We start from the raw sequence: 22,221 nt of genomic DNA, 5'->3' as shown, positions 1-22,221 counted from the left end.
GCTCCGCTAAAGGCAACAAAGTTTCAATTATAGAAGATAAATAAATCTCAGATACCATACCTGCTTCCAGCCAGCCTCCACTGGGAGCTTGGGTGGCTGGGGGCTGTGGCCAGCCTGCAAACAGCCATCAGCCCCTCACCCAGGCTGGCCATACCCTCATGGGGTGAGGGTCCCCGCTGGGGGGCTTGACCATCCTGCAAACAGCTATCAGCCCCTCACCCAGGCTGGCCAGGCACTCCAGCGGGGACCCCCACCCTGAAGGGGGTGTGGCCATCCTGAAAACGGCCCTCAGCCCCTCACCCAGGCTGGCCAGGCACCCCAGCGGGACCCCCACCCTGATCTGGGACACCCTTCAGGGCAAACCAGCCAGCCTCCACCCATGCACCAGGCCTCTATCCTATATAATAAAAGGGTAATATGCAAATTGACCCTAACAGCAGAACGACTGGGAATGACTGGTCACTATGACACACACTGACCATCAGGGGCAGACGCTTAATGCAGGAGCTGTTCCCTGGTGGTCAGTGCGCTCCCACAGGGGGAGTTCTGCTCAGCCACAAGCCAGGCTGACGGCTGCCAGTACAGGAGTGGTTGCGGGAGCCTCTCCCGCCTCCTCAGTAGCACTAAGGATGTCTGACTGCAGCTTAGGCCTGCTCCCTGCTGGCAAGTGGACATCCCCCAAGAGCTCCCGGGCTGCCAGAGGGATGTCTGACTACCAGCTTAGGCCCATTCCCCCAGGGAGTGGGCCTAAGCCAGCAGGTGGACATCCTGGGAGGGGTCCCAGACTGCAAGAGGGCACAGGCTGGGCTAAGGGACCCCCCCCCCGAGTGCACAAATTTTTGTGCACCGGGCCTCTAGTTATATTATATACTTATATAATATTTTATTATTATACTATCTTCAATTATTTTTATATACAATATTTTTAACTAACAAAATCTCACTTCAAAACAACTAAAATAAATTTGGTTCATACTGAGAAGGAGAATTTAAGTATTTTGTTCTATTCTTTAAATAGCTCCCTTAGTTTCACATTTTTATGAAGATGTTCTTGTATTAGCACGAAAGTTCTTTAAGAAGGAACACAGAATTTCATTTAAACATGAATAATGGTTTACAAAACAAAGACAAGTGAGAAAGAAAGGTTCATATTTGGCTTTATTTAAAATGCTTAGTATCTGAGAGGTAGAGCTTCCTTTGAGGTAAACAAAGAAGCAGTCCGTGTATTAAATCCAAATTTCAAGCAGAACCCGGAATATTTCAGTTCTAAAGGATAAGGCAGTTTCTCTATTGATCAAGATTTTCCATCAGAGCACAAATAATGCTCTAAATATACAGAGGCTAATTTAATGGAGATCTTCATGGATTTGTTATGGGCATACATCATTGGTTAAGATTCAATTACAAATGTAGTTTTCTTTATATCTCCTGTGAGAAAACAGAACCTAGGGTTTCTCTTCCAGACACTGAATTTTTGATTTATCTATGTATTCCACTGAACAATGCCTCCACTTAAGAAAATGTGAAACACTGCATGTCAACATTTGAGACCATTTGTGACCCCATGATTGATTGAGGTTCTACATACAAAATCCATACAACCTTTCCCCCAGTACTTCACAATACTCACTTGAAGAGAATTTACTTACATTGACAATTCAAGTCAAACACTCATCTCTAATAATACAACTAACATTATCCTCTCTATGGCTATAACTATTACTAATACCAGCATTGAATCTCCTGTTCTAGTTCTAGGCATCAGGTTACCATGTTTTTATATAAGACAGATGATCCTTGCCTCCAAGATAATTTATTTTCCTGATGGAAATATATGAGAGTTGTGCCTCTTAACCATTCATTCTGTGCTGGACTGCATATCTGGCACTTTGGCCAGACGGGTCATGCTGTGCTGTCTGTTCCTAAAACACATAGATAGGATGGTATTGACATCAGGCCAGGCCTTGAGATATGGTCTTATGGCCCCTTCCCAGCACACAGGCCTTCTTTCTCAGAAGGCCCGGAAGTCTCATTCCAAATTTGGGAGACAAAGACTGGAAAAAGTATAAATAAAGAGAGTTTCCTCCATATTGGGGGGCCCAGAATTTGAAAGACACATTTTCCTCTGGGCCTCCACAAAATTTAATAATAAAATGTAACTCCTGTGGTCATCACTGCAGTTCAGCCTCTGCTTCGGCAGGGTGCTGTAACTGTAATCAGCTGGCCAGCTTAATAAAGGCTCTTAAATTTAAATTCTGAGTTGGTGGTCTATCTCGTTGAGTGAACCCATAACAATTCATCAAATGTTAACATGGAGATGGATGGAGACTTGACTTGGGGTGGTGAACACACAATAAATACAGTATACAGATGAGGTATCCTAGAATTATGCACCTGAAACCTATGTAATTTTGTTAATCAGTGGTACCCCAATAAATTCAATAAAAAGGAAAAAAAGACAAATGAAAGTAATGGTGTTTAGGTATTTGTCACATTTATTCATTGGAGATGGTATGAGAGAGGTGGGATGAAATGTGCCATGACTTTTGGGCAAATCTAAAACATAGGAAGTAGTATAAAAGTACAATTTCTACACAAAAAGGCATCATTTTCCAATTAATAGTAATAATGAACACAAAGTGAGTTATTCTTGAAAACATATTTCTTAGGTAATGCAAAGGCAAAAAAAGCAGAAAAATGAATTTGGACTTACAGGGAGAGAATCAAGTCATTTTTATAAAAAGCCATTTTTATGCCTTTGCTTCCAACTCAAATAGTTATTCTAAATAATTTTAAATAAAATCTGTATTATTCTGCTAGATTTATGATTCTAATTATATTACAGATACAGAGAAGTGATCTATATCTTCTAATAATATGATCTACTAATAATAACTGAATTATTAGTAATACAAGTTAATATTAATTTTCACTCTTCAATGCATAGTTGTCTAAAATTTAATTATATGTTAAGTTTTCGTTAACTGGAATGTTGGATTTTCAATGTCGTGAGAGGCCTGCTTTGATGGCAGTGCTGCAAACTATTGTGAAGTCAGTTATTTCAGGTTTCCCTTTTCTCACCAGAGATGTCTTTTTAAGAATTCAGCCTGAGTCTTGATATGTAATTTCTCTGAACTCACTTGTTTTCACTAAGTCACCCCACTTGAGTTATAACCTGTGTGGTTATATTAACTATAGCAATATATTAAGATACACTAAAAAATAACATTTATCCTTTATCTAATAGTGAAAAATTGGATCCTTTTCCATAATGCTGATGAATTTTGCTTCTCAGTCTTCATGAGTTTTTTTAATTTATATATCTATCTTTTCCTTGCATATCAAACATGTCACAAACCAGAATTTAGTTTTCCATCATTATTAACTTCCTTCATTTCAAAGCTTGTAAACTTGACGTATCTTCTGAAGAAGCTATCACTACTTGATATATTTGGGGTGCATATTCAAATTTAAACAGATCTGAGTTTTTCAGACTTAGCCATGAAAATATCTAAGGAGAATTCTCATGTGCCTCCACCCATCTTTCTTCCAAGCAAGACACCTTAATTTCTTCCTACTGTTTTTCATTGGATATGGTTTCTAGGCCTCTCACCAATATCTGGATGCATTCCACAGTGTTTTTGTCTCTATTAAAATATTGTACTCAGACTTAAATACAGTGCTATATTTTTTAAAAAAATATATTTTATTGATTTTTTACAGAGAGGAAGGGAGAGGGATAGAGAGTTAGAAACATCGATGAGAGAGAAACATCGATCAGCTGCCTCCTGCACACCCCCTACTAGGGATGTGCCCGAAACCAAGGTACATGCTCTTGACTGGAATTGAACCTGGGACCCTTGAGCCCGCAGGCTGACGCTCTATCCACTGAGCCAAACTGGTTAGGGCCAGTGCTATATTTAACAATGTAATTAAATATAGGCCAGGGTAGAGTGGAACTGTTGTCTTCCTTGATCTGGTAACATAAAACTAGCTTTGGGGGTGGCAACTAGAAACCACAGACATCTTGAATAACTGCAATGACACCATGTCTCCCAAACTGTACACTTGTACAATTCAGTTCCTTTAACCTGACTCTGGGACACTGCCTTTATCTCTCACCACCTTCTCTAAAAGAGGCTCACTTCTCCTGAGTCTTCCTCTCTACCTGAATTTGGCTTCAGAAAAAAATCGTCTCTATCTGAAATTTTATTGTCAATTTACTTGTATACAACTTTATCATGTATTTACCCAAAGGGGATGAAAACACAATAAGAGTGAATGAAGCCTTTGTCTTGTTTACCTAGGATATTGCCTGGAAAATAGTATCCAAGAATGCCTCTTAGATGAATGCATCCATCATTATTTGTTAAATTATATCTTCTTCAATTCCAGAAGAAATTATTTGAATGCTAATTCTGTCAGTCTAACATATTACCCAATTCCCTTAGACAATATCTACTAAAAATTTGGAAGAATGCCTTTCATGCCTTCATCCAAATTCTACGTATCTATTCTTTATCAAATTCTGTTGTTTTATTAGAATATAATGAGAAGGTCCAGAGTCTTATCATATATATTATTTAATTCCTTTCAGAGTGACAATGAGCTTTAATTAGCACATCTGGGGAAAGGGCATTCTAATGCTATTACCTATCTTAGTGTATAATTTGGCTCATGTCTCAATAAAAAACAATGAATTAAATTCTTTTAAAAAGACCAATGCAAATCATAACATTTCCCTGATCTATCAGTCTAAAAATTCTATCAAAAAGGAACTAAGACATCAGTTGTTTCAGAGATCCCGTGGAGGTTGCTGGTAACCACCATTCTCCCCACCCCCTTCTCATTGTGCAAACAGGGAAATCCTCTGAGGATCAGCATTGAGATCACCAGCTTCACCAGTTGCCTCTGGAATTCATCATCTTTGTGAAAATTGGTAATTTGCTTCCTGGACTACTCTTCTTAATTTCTGATAACCAGTGACAGTCACTTTATAATCACAATCCTTTTGGTGTACACGGATATAAATTGTCTAGTCTCCCACTTGCTAGAAGCTGTGCTTTTCCAATTCGAACATCTTTCTCTTGTGCAGATGAAGATAAAATGAACACAGGAACTGGGTGCCTGCTTTCCACCTGACAGTGGTTCGCTAAGATAAACAATGGGCCACCACACTTTCTTTTTGGGGCTCTAAAAATAGCTTGAGTGTCTAACTCCATAAGTGTTGCAAGTCTCAACTCGAACTGCTGGCTAGCTCTTCCTGTACTTTTATTTATTTATTTACTTTTCCCATTTGCTTCTCTCTTCCTCTTTTCAAGGTTATCAGCTAGTTCTGAAAACAACCACATTCCTGTCTTCAGATGGCTCTCCCTTTTCTTCCTCTCTGAGATAAGTTATCATCAAAATGTCAGTATTTCCTTTTCGAAGTCTTTAACTTTTGAGTTTTCTGTTAGGGTTTTAGTCTAGGTACATGCGGCAAACATCATTTCTCTCATTTACTACTGAATCCTCAGTGTTTAATCTACTTCCTGGCACACAGTAGATATTCAATAAACATGTGTTTAATGAAAAAGTCACATACTGGGTAATTCCTTTATTTGGACTTCCTAAAGCTTAGGGCATACACCTGACTGTACCGATATACTCTTCCTCATTTATTAGAGATGGTAGACACTTTTTTTTGGTGTTCCTATTAGTTCTTCTTTACCAACCAGGCCTTTTATTTTTAAATAGGTCAAAGTTTTATCTTAAATAGCAATTCTTTTTTTTTTAAATATATTTTATTGATTTTTTTTACAGAGAGGAAAGGAGAGAGATAGAGAGTTAGAAACATCGATGAGAGAGAAACATCAATCAGCTGCCTCCTGCACATCTCCTACTGGGGATATGCCTGCAACCAAGGTACATGCCCTTGACCAGAATGGAACCTGGGACCTTTCAGTCCATAGGCCGACGCTCTATCCACCGGAGCCAAACCGGTTTCGGCTTAAATAGCAATTCTTGATTCAGCTTTTACCATCTTCAGAGGCATTACTTATTGATGATCAATAAAGAGGATCCATATGTATAAACAAACATTTATATTTATTAATATATATTTATGTACTATATTAATATAATATATAATTTATAAACTAGCATTATAGTTATTAGAATATACACTTTAATAAAAATCCTCTGATACATTCAGTGTTCAGGATTTTTGTCTTATTACTAACAATGTATAAAGAAGTATTTCACTACACAAAAAAATTAATTTTAAAAATTAAATATAAAAGTAGAGTGGGGTTAATTAATTTTTTCATGTCCATCTTCGATTTGAAACTAGATGCCTAACTACTCTCTGATGGAAATGTCTGATATTTATGAAGGGGTTATATTCAAATGTGAACCAAATATTTATCTTTGTTGATATGATAAATCAGTTGATATATAATTTACTTCAGCTGTGAGTGTCTGCAAATATTTTCTGTCTTAAGACAAATTTTGAACAAGAAACTCACAAAATAAAATTGCTGAACCCAAAGGAAAATCAGCCAGTTTATTTATTGTCTTGATTTTAGGGACTCCTAACACAGGCACTTTTTAAAGAGACATGGAATGCTAACAATCTTCATTGTCAGGAAACTTCCGGAAATGCTGCCTGAATGCCTCATGCATCACTTAGAACTCATTTCCTCTCATTGCACTGGGCCGGACAGCTGGCCAGCATCTCCCATCTGCACCGCCCTCAGGCTCCTCCTAACTGTGTTACAGGACGCCCTTCTGAAATAGGAGTACTACGCAGAGGCCGATTTGAAACAGGAGAGAAAACATTAAAAAAAAAAATCTTGTGTGAAATAACATTTTAAACTTAACTTTGAATTGAGCTATAGATTCGATCAATGAATGGGCCAAAATACTGAAATGCTGTCCCTAGAATAATTCAGACAAATACTTAAAAAGTATTACTGGGTCATAAAACACCAGGCCTGGAAATTAAAGATGTTTAGTTCTCAACAAAAAGTCTTTGACTGTAACTCCCTGGCATACTGCCAACAAGGCCAGCTCTTTGGGGGGAAACCCTATGCCAAAGGCCAAAGAGGCAGCTGTGTTATTCAGCTCCTGAGAGCTTCCAACTCAACACCCACACAAGCTCAATTATGAACAAATTAAAGGGATCCAGGCTGAACATAGTAATTCTGGTAATTTAAATAAATAGAGGAAAGTCTACAATTAGTGGGAAAAGATTGATTTTCTGGAAAACCCAGAAAATGACACCCTAACCCCTTTGAATAGGCATAGTTACATCTAATTGTTTAAAAATAAATTTCCTTTTATCCATTATTTTAATCATTCTTTATGTTACTTAAATGTGGCCACATGCATGCTGAAAAAAGTATCCACCAAATATTGAGGCAGAGGAGCCTCAAAAAAATCTAAAATGGATATATAGGAACTAATGACACTGAGTAAAATTATAACTAGAGTTTTATACCTATGTTTTAGAGCACATAGAAAATATTAATCATTTATACCTTTTATAAGGGCAGAGAAAAATTTTAAGTTATTCGGAGATTATATATTAGGTGAATCTATTAATATAACTCACCATATTAATAGAATAAAGAACAAAATTCTCATAATCATTCTATATAGATCATTAAAATCACTTAATAATATGCAGCATACATTCCTGATTAAACAAAATGAGCAAATAAAAATCTTTTTAAGAAGATAGGAATACAAAGAAACTTATTCAACTTGGTAAAAACATTGCTATCAGGAACCATCAGCAAATATGATGATGGACACGCACACACACACAAAGAAACACCCCTGTTTAATTTTTAAATTTATTTTGATGAGCTGATCTAAAGTTCATGTAGGAGAATAAATGCCTATGAAAAGCCAAAGTAATTTTACCAAAGAAGAAAAGTCAGAGGAAGAGTGTCCTGCAAGTTATCAAAATACAGCATGATAGCATGATAACCTAAAAAGGATGGTTCTGGCATGGGACAGTCTAATATATCAATAGAACAGCATGTCTAGGAACCAACCCAGGCAGTAAGCGAATTTCGTGTGCAATGTGACTGCATTCTGAATTAATGGGAAAGGGATGCAAAAGCCAATAAATGTTACTAATAATTTGTCTATTTACATGGAGAAAAATTTTCTGCTCATAAGCCATGGATAATATTACATCACAATTTGCTACACACTAAAAAATAAAAGCCTTTAAAAGTACTAGAAAAAAATAAATAAGTATAAAACTCAAAAGTCGTGAAGGAAAAAATGAAAATATTTGACTATAAGACAAAAACCTTTTTATAGTAATGAATATCACCCACAAGCTAAAAAAGACAAATTGTAAGAAATTATTTGTAACATATATAATATTCTTAAGAAGAGAATAAAGAATTAACAAATAGAAACATTGGCAAAGGACATGAATAAGAAAATTATAGAATAAGAAATACAAATAGGCCCCCAAAACATAAAAAGTCCCTAAAACTCTCAATGAAGCCTAAATTCAGTCAAAAGGGGAAATGTAAATTGTAAATCAAGATTCATTCATATAACATAACACCATACATGTCTTATAAAGAAACACAACATATGATATAGACATTTGTATGTAGATGGGGCAGCATATAGATAGAGTGCTATCTAGAAGGATGCACACAGCAAACTAGCGGAAGGAGATGGGGGAGGAGAAGCCTTTATTTTTTATAATCAGAATTTTCTGGCTTTGGAAACCTAAGTGAAAGTGAGTAAATGAAACCTGTTCACCTTAAAGTAATTTGAACATATGAACAATGACTCATCAGTATTCGAGTTAATACTAGCTTAGCCCCAGCAGCAAAAAATGAAACAAACAAATCAAAGAAGGTACTGATTGGGCCTGTTAGCTTTTGGAGATTCCCACACACTGTACAGGAGCAATACCCAATATAAATTAGTTAAACAATAAACAGGAGGTTTCATTTTGCTGCAATTTTTTATTTTATTTTTTTACTTTGTGAAAAATAGTTCTAATAGTGACCCTCAGAGCCCTTTGCAAGACTGTTAGCTTTCAATTGGCACTTTCTGGAAGGGACCACACATTGATGGTTACTTTAAAAATGTTTTTACAGCATATTTTACCACTTCTGCGGTAGAATGCATTTTAGCCAATGCTCTTAGTTGGGCATTAGTGTCCTGAAGAAAACAGCTCATGGCCTCTGCCCAATTCTGTAAGCTGAACAAACATTACTATTATCCTTGTCATCTATGGCATAAGTACGATGAAATGCAATGGGTGACTGCTCGCCATACATATTTTGCAACGACTGTTTCAACTTGAGAGAGAAAGGCTCTTAAAATCAAACTTTTCAGCAACAAGAAACATCAAGTGAAATACCATTTCTGGATACAGATTTGATATTTTTCCTCCCTTAAATTAAAATGGATGCTATGTTTCCTTTTGCACAGATTTTTTAGAACCATACTGCTGGCCACTTTTAAAAATTATATGAGGAAAACAGTAATATATTTCTACTCCAAAATGAAGAGCATTTTTTATCCATTCATCTTCATCATAGAGGAGTTGGGAAGACTGAACAGGAAATGTTTATCAAGCACTCTCTGAAAATAAATTGCCTTTAAATTATTAGTAATAATGTATGTCATTGTCACACATTATTCCTCTGTTTTTTCAAAGGATCACATGAGAGAAAATACCCCATGTTGCCAGTGCCTAGGACTGCGTCTTTGGTAAGGCTTTCTACCCGTCTTTCGCTATAGCTGATTAGAGCAAATGTGTCCCAGGACCTGTTTAATTTATAGAAAATAGGATGAATTTCTCTTGTTTCATCATGATTGAACATTTTTCTGAACTCCTGTAAATGAGTTACAGATAAGCACTATTTATCAGACTGTTTTGTAGAACATGCAGTTTTGATTATTCTATTTTCTACTATTTGCTACTAATGAAATATGTAATATGTCTCAAGAAAAAACATTGGCAAAGCATGGCCTCTGAGCATTCAGGAAGCAATGAATAATTCGCCGAGAATTTATTTTGTACCCACACTCCTCTCTAAACATTTTCTCTCCCCAGGAGCCCATGGGGCGGCAATGTCCTTGGGTATCTGGAGTGTCCAGGCTGCCACGTTCCAGGGCCTGGTTTGTGCATGGGCCCTGGATCTGCCCTGATAGCCAACTCTCTACCGGGTTCCTTGAGGGGCTCAGAACCTCAATGAAGTTGTTCAGGCACTGACCGAGGGAACCCTGGCACCCTCAGTCTGGCAAACCCAGGACCCCTCTTCCTTCCAGTGTTACAGGATGGGGAGATGGGCATTTAAAGACATGAGTCCTTTGCTGCCATTCCTGCCCATCACCCACAGAGAGGGGAAACGCTGTGGAAGAGGATGCATTTAACCACATTATCTTCCCAGGCCCTGCAACACATGTGTCTGTAAGCAACGGAAAGGCTCCAGCAGAAGCGAGAGCACAGGTCCAAAGGCAGGTGAGTTAAATGCTAATGGTATTCACATCCTCCGGAGCGAATCATCATATTTTTCTGACGTATATGGACCACTTTATAAAAACAAGTCATCTCTCTCTCTTTTAAACAGGGAAGGGATAATTACAATGAAGTATGTGAGAGGAAGCGAGAAGATAGGATGACCATTGCCCCCTGCTCTATGCTTCAGTAGGCCCTGCCCCGTGAGAAGAAAGGCAGGACATTAGGGAAGACAGATGAGCTGAGGCTGGAGAGCTGACCTGGAAGTCACCTCACCCTCACTTACCAAGGTCCATGCTCTTTGAGGCTTTCAGGCTCATGGATTCGGGCTGCCTGGCTGGTGTCACAGATCTGAAGTTGCTGTGCTGATCTGGAAAATACACAGCCGGATCCATCCCAGAACTGTGGAAAAAAAGCCAGATGCCATATTTAGGTTTAGAATGAAATCAATCAATCTCTCTCTCTCTCTCTCTCTCTCTCTCTCTCTCTCTCTCTCTCTCTCTCAACAGTCCTCATTTTGAACAGAGACCCTCATCACTCTCATTGCAGCACACAACCGTGCATTTTAAACTAATTCTCAGGTTTCTTTCATGAATCTCAGGTTTCTTTCATGAGATGTAGCAATTTCTTTTTCATGTATGTTATCACACTCTACAACTTAAATAAAAAATTATCTGGCTAATATGGTGTTTTCCTCTTGACTGGTTCCCGCTAATTGGGATCCTGCAGTACAATCTGTAACTCTGAGTGTGTAAGGCGAGGCAGGAATGCACCGGCACTTCAAAAGATGTCGCCAGATATCAGCACAGACTAGACTCGGGTTAGATGTCTACGAGCTAGTCATGCCCTTCCTTTAAAAACAAGTGAAAGGGAATCTCTTAGCAGTGGTTCTCAACCTTCTAGCCCTTTAAATACAGTTCCTCATGTTGTGACCCAACCATAAAATTATTTTCGTTGCTACTTCATAACTGTAATGTTGATACTGTTATGAATTGTAATGTAAATATCTGATATGCAGGATGGTCTTACGTGACCCCTGTGAAAGGGTCGTTTGACCGCCAAAGGGGTCGCGATCCATGGATTGAGAACCGCTGTCTTAGAGAAAACCATCCTGTTGAATGACTGATGGCTGCAGCAGTTGGATTTTCTCCTTTTTTTAGATCTAGTATCTAAAACTAATGTTAATGCTGAGCAAATAGTCTATTCATCAATAACACCAAAAGGAAATAACAGGGAAAGCACAGTTGACAATTTAGACACGAGATACATCAAATGTTCATTATAGGGTTCCTAATACTTGTAGTCAATCTCATAGAATTCTATTTCTGCTGAACACTGTATTTACTTTGCTTGAGGATGGAGGAAATTATATAAGGGAATTACGGATGAGAGCTTATTTCTTGATCTGGAAATAAATTTTATATATATATATATATTAGAGGTCTGATGCATGAAATTCATGCAAGAGTAGGCCTTTGCAGCCCCGGCAGCTATCTGGATCCATCCCTTGCAGCTGTGGCTACAGCCCTGGCTTCGTCCAGAAGGTTATCTGGTCATCCAGAAGAATGTCGGTCTAATTAGCATATTATGCTTTATATATATATATACACACACACACACACATATACATATATATTAAATTAAATTACACCAACCTTCTCCCTTGGTACTTCTGTATGTTCAGAAGGTAAATATGGGTAAATATAGTGGCTCATTTTAACATAACTTTATCCTAATCTTAAATACAATGAAAACTCAAATCAAGTATCTTGGTGAGTCTGAAAGTAGTGAGGCTGAATTTTTCAAACAGTTGAGATTTGATACTATCAACAATAAAACAACAACAACAAAAATAAACTATTATTAATGAGAACCCTTCTAAAATGTACAGGGGATCTCAGTTTCTTAACCAAATATAGCCAAATAAGTTTAATCTTTTATTGAAACTCATTAGTCATGCATATTTAATACTGCCTTACAGCAATATTAAAATGAATGGGCAGCTACGTAACATTGCTAAATGAATGAATGAATGAATGAATGAATGAATGAAGCTCTATTATTGTGATGTAGTGGGGAGATGAAAGAAGCACCAGGGACAGGCAGCACAGCATAGCGCTCAAGGGCACAGACGCCACAATGGATCTGCCCAGTTCTAAATCCTGGCTACTTACTAGCTGTGGGACCTGGGCAAGTTATTGAACCTCTCTGTGCTTGGATTTCCTTACAAAGAAAATGGGTATAATTACACTCCCTATCTTATAGTATTGTTAAGAGATAAAGTGATTTAAGTTTGTAAAGTCAGGAGAATAGTGTCTGCTCAGGGTAATTTCTATAGAAGCTTTTAGGAAACAAGCAGATAAATAGACCTGCTTAAGCTTCCAAATGAATGCAAATTTCTGCTTTCTGAGATCCCCAGGCTTTTTACAGGTACTTTGCCTTCTCTGCTTTTTCAGCCTCGTGGCAGGTCTGCGTCTGAGACCCCTTCGCTCCCGTTTAGAGGGTAATGTGGTGCAATGGTCAGGGCCCTGGGCTTGAGAGCAAGAGGCCAGGGTCCATGGCTTCAGTGTACTAGTGCATAAAATGAATAGTAATCACACTTACCTTATAAGGTTATTGTAAGGATTAATTTTGAAATTTGTTAATATTGACAATAGTGCCTAGCACACAATAAGAGCTCAATAAGTGAGCTATTAATTTTTTTCTTTATTTCTGTAGGTTAGATTGGTCTTTGAATGAGGGTCTGAGGCACTCTACAGTGAAGAAATAATACGTTTTCACAAAAACTATTCAAGATGTTTAAATCTGCTCTTTAGAATTTGAAGCTTGTTATAATTATTATTATTATTTTGCTTCTTTCTTGATGTCTGTCTATATTTTCAATAGACAAAACCACTGACATAGAAAATGTATTAGATGTGGTGTCTAGTGATGGCAAAATATGCCAACTGTGAACAAAAATCCTTGACCCACTAGTGCTATTGCCACTGGCCTCGCATAATGGCAACACTTTCACTGCTTCAGCTCATCTTAAAGAACTCGGATGCTACTGTGACTTGAGCTCAGCCTCATGTTTAGAAGCATTTGCCTTTAATGATGTTATCTGACCTCCATGTGCACTTAGTCTTTCATCCTTTGATCTCTTGTGATGATGTGGTTTTAGTGTCAGAAAGACTCATGGGCTTCATAGAATCAGCCTTTCAGAGTCAGAAGGCGGGAAAGGTCACCTCATCTAACTCTCCATCTTGTAGATCAGACACTCGGGCCCAAAGGGGAGGCTGAAGTTTCAAGGTCACACAGCTGGCCGGTGGCCAAGCCAGGACCCACACTGTGGTTTTTTGAACTTTTCCCAGAGCCACAAAAACGTTGGCTAAAATGGTGGCCAACCTGAGGCACAGGTTGTTGCTGATCCTGAGTCCAAAAAATTGAAACTTTCCCTGTGACTATAGATTGGCTCACTCTCTGATGCTTCTTGCATTTTAGATTCAATTTTTTTGTTTCAGGAGAGGGGTGCATATCATGATAGAAAGGAAAACCAAAGCGTCAGTCCAAACAGATGCCAGGCGTTATCATGAAAGTCTTCAGGGAGGAGGTTTAGGAGCAACATGAATAGCCCTCGTTGAAACTTAGGCCCCAGGCATTAAAACCCCTCTGCTCAAGGAAGACTATGGGAATCCACCCAAATGAGTAACATACTAGTTAACACACTTCACTGTCTTAGATTACTTTATGAAACCACACATTCATTGACAAATTAAGAATAAAAACTCAAATTTCCCCAGCCTCTTGGGAGACAACCTTCTCTATCTCCATTAAAAAACAAAAACAAACAAACAAACAAAAAAACCACAAATAAAGCTGGTAATACCACCTGATGAAATAACATCAAGTAAAGTCCTGTCAAAATAAAGTGAATTTCTTTTTGTAGATATGTTGATATATAATCAAAGAAATAAAATTAACCATAGCGATATATACATCTGCTACCATTGTTTTGAATGGGACCAAGTGACATGCAGTGGTACAAATGGATCTGAAGATGATATCAGATTGGCAGGTAGTTAAGGAGGGAAGTCTAATATGGCATTGTGGTATTAAAGCCAATGCCAGCATACAAGCACTTCAATGAGTGTAGCACTGAACTAGTTAACATGCCAATATTTTAGACATGTAAGTTTGACGAGCAAAACAGTTTGCAGTTTTATGCTACATATGAAAAGTTCTTCGAGTGGGAGAGTGACACGATGATTATAAAATATGATGCATGTTACTCTTGAAGGAGTTTGCATGTGCTCATGGCTGAGTGGGCCGCAGTGGATGCTGGGGGAAGCTGGACGTTGACAGCAGGCCACAGACGTGCCGTAGGTAAAGGCTGTGTTTTCAGCATGAGCAACCAGGGGATCTATCAGATAGAAATGATACTCCATGTCAAATTATGCTGCATAATGAATAAACGGGGTAGCATGAAACACACACCAGTGTCCTGAGTGTGGTGGCAAATCAGGAATGTGACAGACATGTAGGACCAGGCCATGAATGTTCAAGGAGAACTGTGTGAAATAAAAGCTGGGGGGTAAGTTTTTAGGGGCATGCTGAAATCATGTCAGAAGTCTGAGGTGTCCGCAAATAGGCTTCAACAATTGGCTACTCTGAGTGAGAAAAGATGTGTGTGTGTGTGTGTGTGTGTGTGTGTGTGTGTGTGTGTGTGAGAGAGAGAGAGAGAGAGAGAGAGAGAGAGAGAGAGAGAGAGAGAGAGAGCAGAGACATGAGATAGAATCAAGATAGAGGAAAATAGACAACCAAATATTGCCTAAGCTGTTACTATATTCTGTCTGCTGTTAATTTGCCATGAGATATCACTATAGAAAATACATTTCCTTTATATTTATTTACTTTTACTCAGACACATATATTCTAAATTTCTGTCTGCTAATTACTGATATAATGCTACAAATTAAGTTCAGTAAATCCCTGATTTCATTTCGGTTCAAAGTGCAGGCATTAGGTTTGATCAGATCTGTTTTTTACTCTTCATGCAACAGCAGTTTTCTGCTTCATAAGACTGGCTCCATCCCTAAAGCATCGCTTTCCCGTTTAGAGGGCTTTCAACGTTCATTTATTTATTTATTTACTTATTTTGAAAGGCAGGACAGCCTCCCAGCCTCCTTTGCTCAGCCATCCTGGATCCCTTCCAATTTTTCCTCCACCCCATGTTTCACACATCCAAACCCCGCTGCTGCTGGTCACCTAGGCAACGCAGCAGCTCACAGGATGGTGCAGGTCAGGAAATCCCAGGAGGGAGAGCGTTTCAAAGCTTTAGATTTGTTCCTTCCATCTCAAACATGTCGTTGGCTCCGTTTGTCCCTCCCCACCATGCTGCTCTTCCCTCCATTCAAGCCCTTCTCTGCTCTTGCCAGTCCCCAGACTGTAACCTTGTCTAGGGCTTCTTCCGTCCACTCATCCTCCACAACCAAACACACTCGACTTGATATTGTCACCCAGGCTTGAAACCCTTCACTGCTTCTCCGCCCTCTGGAGAAGCCGGTGCCCACAGAGGGACAGACAATGCCCTTTCCATTGATTCTTCCCCAGGTACCAGATGCTTCAGCCACACGGAGCACGCTCTGCATGGCCCTCTCCCTTCCTTTGGGTTTTCCTAACCCCAACTGCCCTTCCCACCATTTCTCTGCCTCCTAAGCTCCTTTCTCTTCTCCCAGGGACCATTTCAACATTACTTCTCCTGTAAGACCTTCCTGGCTACCTGCAGGCAGAGTTAGTGGCCCACTCCTCTAGGCTCCAGCAGCAGATTGTATCTAAAGCTCAGCAGGCAGGCTTCTTCCTTCCTGTGTCTGTCTCTTCAAGAGGGGCTGAGTTCCTGAGGTAAGGGATGTTTTCAATCTGAGAACCTTCTGCAGTGACCAGCTTAGAGCTCCATAGATACTTCTGGGTGGATGAGTGAGCAAATGAACGACTCTAATACTCTGGCGGAGAAAAAGGAATCCAGTTTGAGACAATGACATACTTTTCATTGAAAGGAGATTACTGTTGATGGTGAAGAGAGCAATTCTAGGGAAGGGATGAGAACTGAAGCTGAAACACAGAAGGTCAGGGAGGGAGAGGGGAAATAGAAACGGAAGTTACTATTTCAAAGCATGTGATGAAGAGTTATTGCAGTAGGGGTCAATATAATCTGTTTTTCAAGATTATGGAGAAAAGAGCTTTATAGAAAAGGGCAAGAAAAAAATTTGTGGAGACATTGAAGCATCTAAAAAGGCACTTGCTAATTCTCAATAATTCTATCTCTGTGACATCTCTGAACTCTCTCTCTCTCTCTCTCTCTCTCTCTCTCTCTCTCTCTCTCTCTCTCTCTCTCTCTCTCTGATGGTTTTTCATCTTGTTAGCATAGGCAGCTAGTTAGGGATTAACAAAAAGAGAAGGGAGAATCCTGCCTGAGGCTGATTAAATCTGGAAACTACAGTGTTGGTCACACAGGGGAACAGCTTCCATCACTCTGCCAAACAGACTAACACCCCAGAGGGCAGGAAAGACTGGTTTTCCCATTGCCCTAGGGAACAACGCACCCCCTTCCCCAGATTAAAAGGGAGGGAGAAATGGTTAAGGGGAAAGTCTTTTCACGGGGTCATAAAGGGGAGGAAACAAAGCTGGGGAAAAGTTGGGGTTGGACAGGGCAAAGCCTAACATCTAGGAAAGAGATTGGATAGGAGAGGCAACAGCTTAGCCCCCGGAAGATCCAGGAGAAATATTGACTAGTTTGAAAGAAAGCTTACCTCTCCCCTAACCCAAGGAAATATAGGTAAATTTAACAAAATCCCCAGTCTCTTTGGCAGCTGCAGGGCCAAGGCACAGTGCTGATCTCAGGCCAGACTGAGGGGAAGAGATTAGCTAGACTCCTGGGCCTCGGATGTGGGGGTACAGGCAGGCAGCTTCGGGCCCTGGGGACAAGTGCAAACCTGTGGCATCTGAAGCTAGACTTCTTCCACAGGGAGGTGGCTATAACCCACCTGGTCCTGGATGTGGGCGTGGTGTACCTGGGGGCAGTGAATGACACCTACTAGCTGAATGCCAGCGAAGCACCTCATCGAGTATGGCAGCCTTTTCAAGGGCACTCGCTCTAATAAATCTTGCCACTATTGCTTAAAATCTGCCTTCATGATAGTCCCTGAAATGCCTTTCTTGTGATACCAGGAGAACCTATTTCCAGATAGTTCCGGGCAGACCCGCCTTGGTCCCTCTTTCACTGGGGACAATCTGAAGGCTTCTCCCATCCCCCCCAGGACACTCCTCAGTATCTTTCACTACAATTGCCACAGAAGGTACCTGAAGAGGCTGTGTTTCCAGTGAACATTAAGCCTCCTCCATTTTTCTAACCTATGTCTCACACCCCAAACCTGGTCATAACATGCTCCTGTCTGCTGAAACCCTACTCACATGTTAAGATTCATCTCAAATGCCACTTTCCTTCCATAATGTTTTCTTGCTGCTCCATCTGGAAGCATTCACCTCCTCCTTAGATACCCAGAGCATTTTATCTGTATATCTTTTGTAAATACCTTGTGTTCTGCTTGTCACTTTTACCTACTAGCCTACCACCTTCTAGAGCAGGGGTTCTCAACCTTCCTAATGCCGCGACCCTTGAATACAGTTCCTCATGTTGTGGTGACCCCCAATTTCATGGTTACAAATTGAACATAATTAAAGCATAGTGATTAATCTCAAAAACAATCTGTAATTATATATGTGTTTTCCTATGGTCTTAGGCGACCCCTGTGAAAGGGTGGTTCGACCCTCAAAGGGGTCGCGACCCATAGGTTGAGAACCGCTGTTCTAGAGGGTAGGGTTTACATCTGATTTTTCTTTGCATTGTCTCAACAGTTTTGCACATATACACAGGATAAACACTCAAGTAGAATAAATAAAAGTATTCTTTAAAAGGAATATTTAATGCCACCAGTCTGTCATTTTTGATTCAGGATTGAGGTAGGCAATGGAAATGAACGCACAAAATTAAATATGTCCAGATATTCTTTCAAAAATCCCCAAGAGACACAGATCTAGAACATGAGTGCAATTATCCATCTAGTTTGTGAAACTGTCTTTGAGTGAGATATCTGACTTCAAAAATGTTGGAATCAGAGATAGCTAAGTATAGGTAAGCTGCCGGCTAATAGAGTTAGCTATTCTCTTGTTGTGTTGCTTTAATTTTTAGCAGATTGTAATAAAAAGTATAATAGGAATAACACCAGCATTGCTGCAAGAAAAATGAAAAAAATTTCACACGATTATCATGGGACATAGAATAGAATACAATGCACAGTTTTAAACAGCCATAATAAATATAGAAAATAGCAAAGGGGCAATTTAATGAGTTTTAAAATTCATCAGAAGAACAAAATCTATGAATTCCACTAGTTAAATGGTGTGTATGCTTGCAAATCTCTCTCTCGCATGCTTGTGTGATTCTAAAAAATATTGATTTTTTTTTGGTTTCTATTACAAAATGGATATAGCATTGGGCACTCTTTGCAATATTTTAGATTATATATGGCATTGCTTTAATTTTTAGATTCCATTAACTTTCTTGGAACAGCTATTTTTTAAAATACCTTTAGGGTTTGCCAATTACAAAAGAAGAAAAAAATAAAAAACCCAGCTTTATGTCTTCTCAGTTTTGCTTTATAGCTTCCCATATAACTTTTCTTTGATTTCTACAGTTTCCAAGTTTTTAACTTGGCCAAAGAAAATCCAACAATTTTCTTAAGTATTTTATAATATATGATGAATCTTAAAAAAATTCCAAGAAGCAAAATACGAACAATCGAAGCTATCAGCTATAAGAAGCCTTCACTGGAAAGGAATTATAGGCACTCTGAGATTCCCATTCTGAAAAGAAACAGAGTTAAAATAAGGTTGCTGGGTTTTCCCCCCAAAAACCATAACTAGGAACATTTATGGTATATCATTTTATCGATACCTGTGGCTGTAATCTTCAAGGCCCAATTCCAGAACGGGAAGTGGTGATGGAGAAGGAGGTACTTCGCTCTCGGCCCATCCATCACTGGGAAGCAATGGCTCTATAAACAAAGAACAAATGAAGCTGTAGTGAACTGGGGGCAGAATCATTCAGTGCCGGCTTGTGCTTCAGTCCAACTCTCAGACACAATTTTCACCAGCACATAAACCAATCTCGAAATAAACAAGTCCTCAGAGGGAACGGAGGGATTTGTAGGAGAGCAGTGCAGCCTGGGCAAGGAACTCAGCCTGCTAACGTTTTTACGCTGGTGACCCGCTGGCAACTCCTGGCAAGTCCATGCCTCTTGACTACCTTTTCCGTCTCAGGAAAGGCTGGCACACATTCATTCCCTGTGATGAGGGGAAGATTAACAAAGCTATTTCTGTCATGACAACAGTTTTATAAACAAGACTCTGTAATGAATGCTCTGGATTATATGGTGACTTAAGCATTTGCCTCAGTGAAAAAGTACTTGAAAAAACCATGAGACACAGTATATCCACTCCCCATGTAGACACAGTAGAGGGGAGTGGATATACTGCATCTGTTTCATAACTGAAACCCCTGGGCTTAGGGTCTTGGAAGCATAAAGACTGAAGTCTGAATCTTGATTTTCCTACCCACCAAAAATGTATACTTTTTCAGCCTAATCTTTTGCACCAGACTGGCAGAGCTAAGGAGCGTCAGCCGAGATTCTATGGCCCTCAAGTCTAAAATATTTACTGTCTGGCCCTTCACAGGCAACGTTTACTGACCCCTGGTTTAGACTATTTTTGAGGATTCTAATGGCATTGTATTCATCTTTACATCTCTGAGAATATGTTCTGTACAATGGAGGGAACCAATAAACATCAGTAAGACTGAAAAGTCTAATTCTATTTCTGATCTCCACTGTAGAGGTAGTGCCTTCCATGCTATGGAGGGGGGGGGGGGGATAGATACATGCTGACACATCAGAAATAACTGTACTATTAGATTTTGCCTCAAAGGACCCCAGGGAACACACATTCAGTGAGACAGGACATTGAACCAACGTTTGCTTCGGGGTAGGGATGAAAGGCTTAGAGGAGACCCCTGTGGGTGATCCTGGACAGATTTGGGGCAATGGGTGACTGAGGCAGGGGCTGGAGCGCATGTGAGCTGACATGGAGGGGAAGCAGGAGTAGGGCAGGAAGGGAGAGGTAATCCTATATAATAAAAGGCTAATATACAAATCGACCAAACAGTAGAACGACCAGTTGCTATGATGTGCACTGACCACCAGGGGGCAGGAGCTGCCTCCTGGTGGTCAGTGCGCTCCCACAGGGGAGCGCCATTCAGCCAGAAGCTCAGCTGACAGCTGGTGAGTACAGTGGCAGTGGCAGGAGCTTCTCCTGCCTCCACAGCATCACTAAGGACGTCTGACTACAGGCTTAAGTCTGCTTCCCCAGGGCAGCGTGCCTAAGCCATCAGTCAAATATTCCCAAGGGCTCCTGTACTGTGAGAGGGCACAGGTTGTACTGAGGGACCCACCCCCTGGGCGCACGGCCCTCTAGTAACAAATAAGAGGCAAACTGTGCTTAGGCTATTTCTTGGCCCACAATGAGATCTGCCAGCAAGATTCTTCTGAAAATACAGTGTTGGTGGACTTTATTACCATTCAAATGCTTAGTCGGATTTCACAGTGACCCCCTGGGATACAACCTCCATCCTCATTACCACCCTGGAACCACACTTTTTCCACTGCAGGCATTGCTAGCGATTCTCCAACACAAATGTGAATTTTATGGTGTTACAATTTCTACAAATGTTAGTTCTAAAAATGCCTTTTCTGTGGAACAGCTTGACAGAAATATTCATGTATTAAAAAAAAAAAGAAATGTGGAACTGTGGGTGGTATGTACTATTATTACAAAAATGGATGGAACACAGCATATCAACATTGGATTTTTAAATATACAAAGGAAAGCAAAAAGGGAAGAAAAAAAAGTCAATGTTTTGGCTGTAATAGTTCCTTTCCTCACTAGACATTTCATTTTGTCAAATCAATCTTGTTTTCCTAAAAGAGCTCCCTAAAGGAGTGGGTTTTGGTGAGTCAATACTCACTCTGTTTTTACAGGTCTTGGTGACCTATTGCCATCTCCCAGGTGTCTGAAACTCGGCAACTGCCAGTGGTTCTCAAAACTTAAAATGTTATTAAGATTACATAGAGGTGATGATCATGGTCATCTTCTATAGTAGTGATGGGCAACCTTTTTGTGAGTGCGTGCCAAAACCAGCAAAATCTCTGACTCAAAATTCTTCTGCATGCCAACCCTAATTTTTTGAGAACATATTATGCCTACTTGATATCTCTTAAGGTATACGTATGTGAAGAATATTGAAGAAATAATAAAATTCATTTGAGCGACAGGAACACAGTATATGATGATGAAAAATACATTTATTTTTTAATGTATACATGTTATGTAAAATTATTTATCTAAGATGCACCTATAATGAATTTATCTGAAAAATAAAAAAGTCAATATTAAGAAAACAATTGTATATGGAAGATTATAAGAGAGGGTTTCGTGTGCCAGCAAAAGTTACTGGTGTGCCATGTTTGGCATGCGTGCCAGGGTTGCCCAACCCTGTTCTATAGCATCATGTTTATAAATTCTGTTATATATATATATATATATATATATATATATATATATATATATATATATATATATAT

General features: G+C 39.5%; 1 protein-coding gene across 3 annotated transcripts in view; it reads right to left on the bottom strand.

Moving 5' to 3' along the window:
* The window catches only part of PARD3B (par-3 family cell polarity regulator beta), a 917,882-nt gene that overhangs the window by 352,811 nt on the left and 542,850 nt on the right, over positions 1–22,221 (bottom strand). For all 3 annotated transcript variants that reach the window (XM_059702879.1, XM_059702877.1, XM_059702878.1), the window contains exons 14-15: positions 19,482–19,581; positions 10,776–10,891 (exon numbers count right to left, since the gene is read on the bottom strand). In XM_059702879.1, coding sequence (XP_059558862.1) covers positions 10,776–10,891; positions 19,482–19,581 — 216 coding nt within the window. The remainder of the gene's footprint in view (positions 1–10,775; positions 10,892–19,481; positions 19,582–22,221) is intronic.

The sequence above is a fragment of the Myotis daubentonii genome, chromosome 7 (assembly GCF_963259705.1).
Source record: "Myotis daubentonii chromosome 7, mMyoDau2.1, whole genome shotgun sequence".
In the NCBI taxonomy this organism is placed as follows: Eukaryota; Metazoa; Chordata; class Mammalia; order Chiroptera; family Vespertilionidae; genus Myotis; species Myotis daubentonii.
This window is presented reverse-complemented; position numbering and strand designations above follow the sequence as displayed.